At 36.4% G+C, this 1,770-nt stretch overlaps 1 protein-coding gene across 1 annotated transcript in view; it reads left to right on the top strand.

Moving 5' to 3' along the window:
* Window positions 1–610, top strand: part of LOC132187804 (proline-rich receptor-like protein kinase PERK1) — a gene marked incomplete in the record, with an annotated part of 25,027 nt that extends 24,417 nt beyond the window's left edge. The window contains 1 exon segment of the mRNA XM_059602243.1: window positions 119–610. Within this exon segment, the coding sequence (XP_059458226.1) occupies window positions 119–433 (315 nt within the window).
* Window positions 611–1,770: the final 1,160 nt, after the last annotated feature.

The following is a 1,770-nucleotide window of genomic DNA, read 5'->3' as shown; positions in this document are numbered from 1 at the left end:
ATAGGTTTGTTCAAATTCACCAGCACATTTATGGAATTGAGATATTCCAATTTGAAAATTCATAAGCCAAATTATTCTATATGATGGCATATGACCCTAATACCATTCTTGATAAAAGCAGATAGTTCGATCTTTGGAAGGCAGCCTTTCTCTAGATGATCAAAGTGAGGGAGTGAAACCTGGGCACAGCAGAGCATTCGGTTCGTTTGAGAGCACGGATTATGAGATTAGCCAGTATAAGGAGAACTTGAAGAAATTTAGAAAGATGGCACTAGAAAGCCAAGAACAAGGCACTAGTGAGTACAGTGGACCTAGCAGCGAGTCTGCTATGCTCCATTCTGTCTCAAGTAGCGAAGGCCAACAAACTACCCAAGAGATGGAATTGGGAAACTCAAGAATGATGCCCAAGATTTTGGTTAAATCTATTGCTTGATGCTTCCAGTTTTCTTGTAAATCCCCCCGCCTTTCTCCCCATTATTAATGTTGCCTATTTTGCAGATTATTATGCCACCACGAGAAACAAGAGTAGAACCGTACTATTTAACTGTAGTTTTAGTTAATTTTTGACAAAAAATAAAAAAATAAATAAAACCCTGCTTGATTTGTTGTAGCTGTTCAAGTAGCATACTTTGTTCTTCAAAATGTCTTCTGTAATTGAATGGTTGAAACCTTGCAAACAAGATAATGTCTTTACGGTTGATCCTCTACACTGAAGCAACCGAATTTGAGTTGTGTAGATTTTTTTGCTCAACTGATTAGAGTTGGCAAGATGTTGCATCAACTGCTTAATTGGCAGAATATTATCTGTATAATCTGCTGTCATTTCTTTCTTTCCTTTTTTCCTGATATAGTTAGTTAATCTTTAAATAGAATGTTTTTTATTTTTTTTATTTTTTAATGGTTGGACAGCTCTATTGAGAGGACGATTAGGACAGAGTTGAATCTAGGCTGTATAATTCTTATGTTTAATGTGATCCAGGTTGTCATGTTCACTGTTTTTATGACGTGGCAGTCATGCAAGGAGACTGTCTTCTACCGTTCAAATCACGCCTCATTCCTTCTACTTAATGAAGCAAAGTTGTTAATATTTTTAGACTGAGTTGGCAAGTGGCAAGTTCCCCACACTACTTGGGTTTGATTAAAAAATGGATAGCATTCAATTAAATGCTTGAGATTTAAGGTTGGTGCATTGATATTAAATAATGTGTATCGTTAGATTCACTAACTTTAAATTCTGATAATAAAATATATATTTTTTATTTTATTTAAAATAGAGAGAATCTAGCCTATATGTGGTTCTATGTAGGTGGCTCTTCTAGTAGCCGTAGAAGAAAAAAAACCCCTCGGCCCACTTTTTACTCACTTTAGATTCTTCTAATATGCATAAAATGGTTGTTCATTGTTGATGCACAGTTTTCCAAATGATGACGTTGCACGCCTACCGAGCTTGAGTTGACCAAGGCACAAACTATTTGACTGCACAACAAAGAAGAAAGAAGGATCGAAGTGACCGGGGGGTGAGCCGGCGGAAACACTCCGATGCCTAAGTCAAAATGGGAAAGAGAAAGGATATTGTCAACAACTATGGAACTCAGATAGCGAGAGTTGTGATTACCTTTGGTTTGATAATAGGACTTGTATTTATAGGCAGGGAGGGGATTTGATTTCCCACATATTCAGGAATTTTATTCCTTGATATTAGCTGAACAAACATTTGAATGTAGGATCATGTTTGTTAGTTGTTCCATGATTTTAATATCCTGAGATCAG

Source organism: Corylus avellana, chromosome ca7, assembly GCF_901000735.1.
Source record: "Corylus avellana chromosome ca7, CavTom2PMs-1.0".
Taxonomy (NCBI): Eukaryota; Viridiplantae; Streptophyta; class Magnoliopsida; order Fagales; family Betulaceae; genus Corylus; species Corylus avellana.
This window is presented reverse-complemented; position numbering and strand designations above follow the sequence as displayed.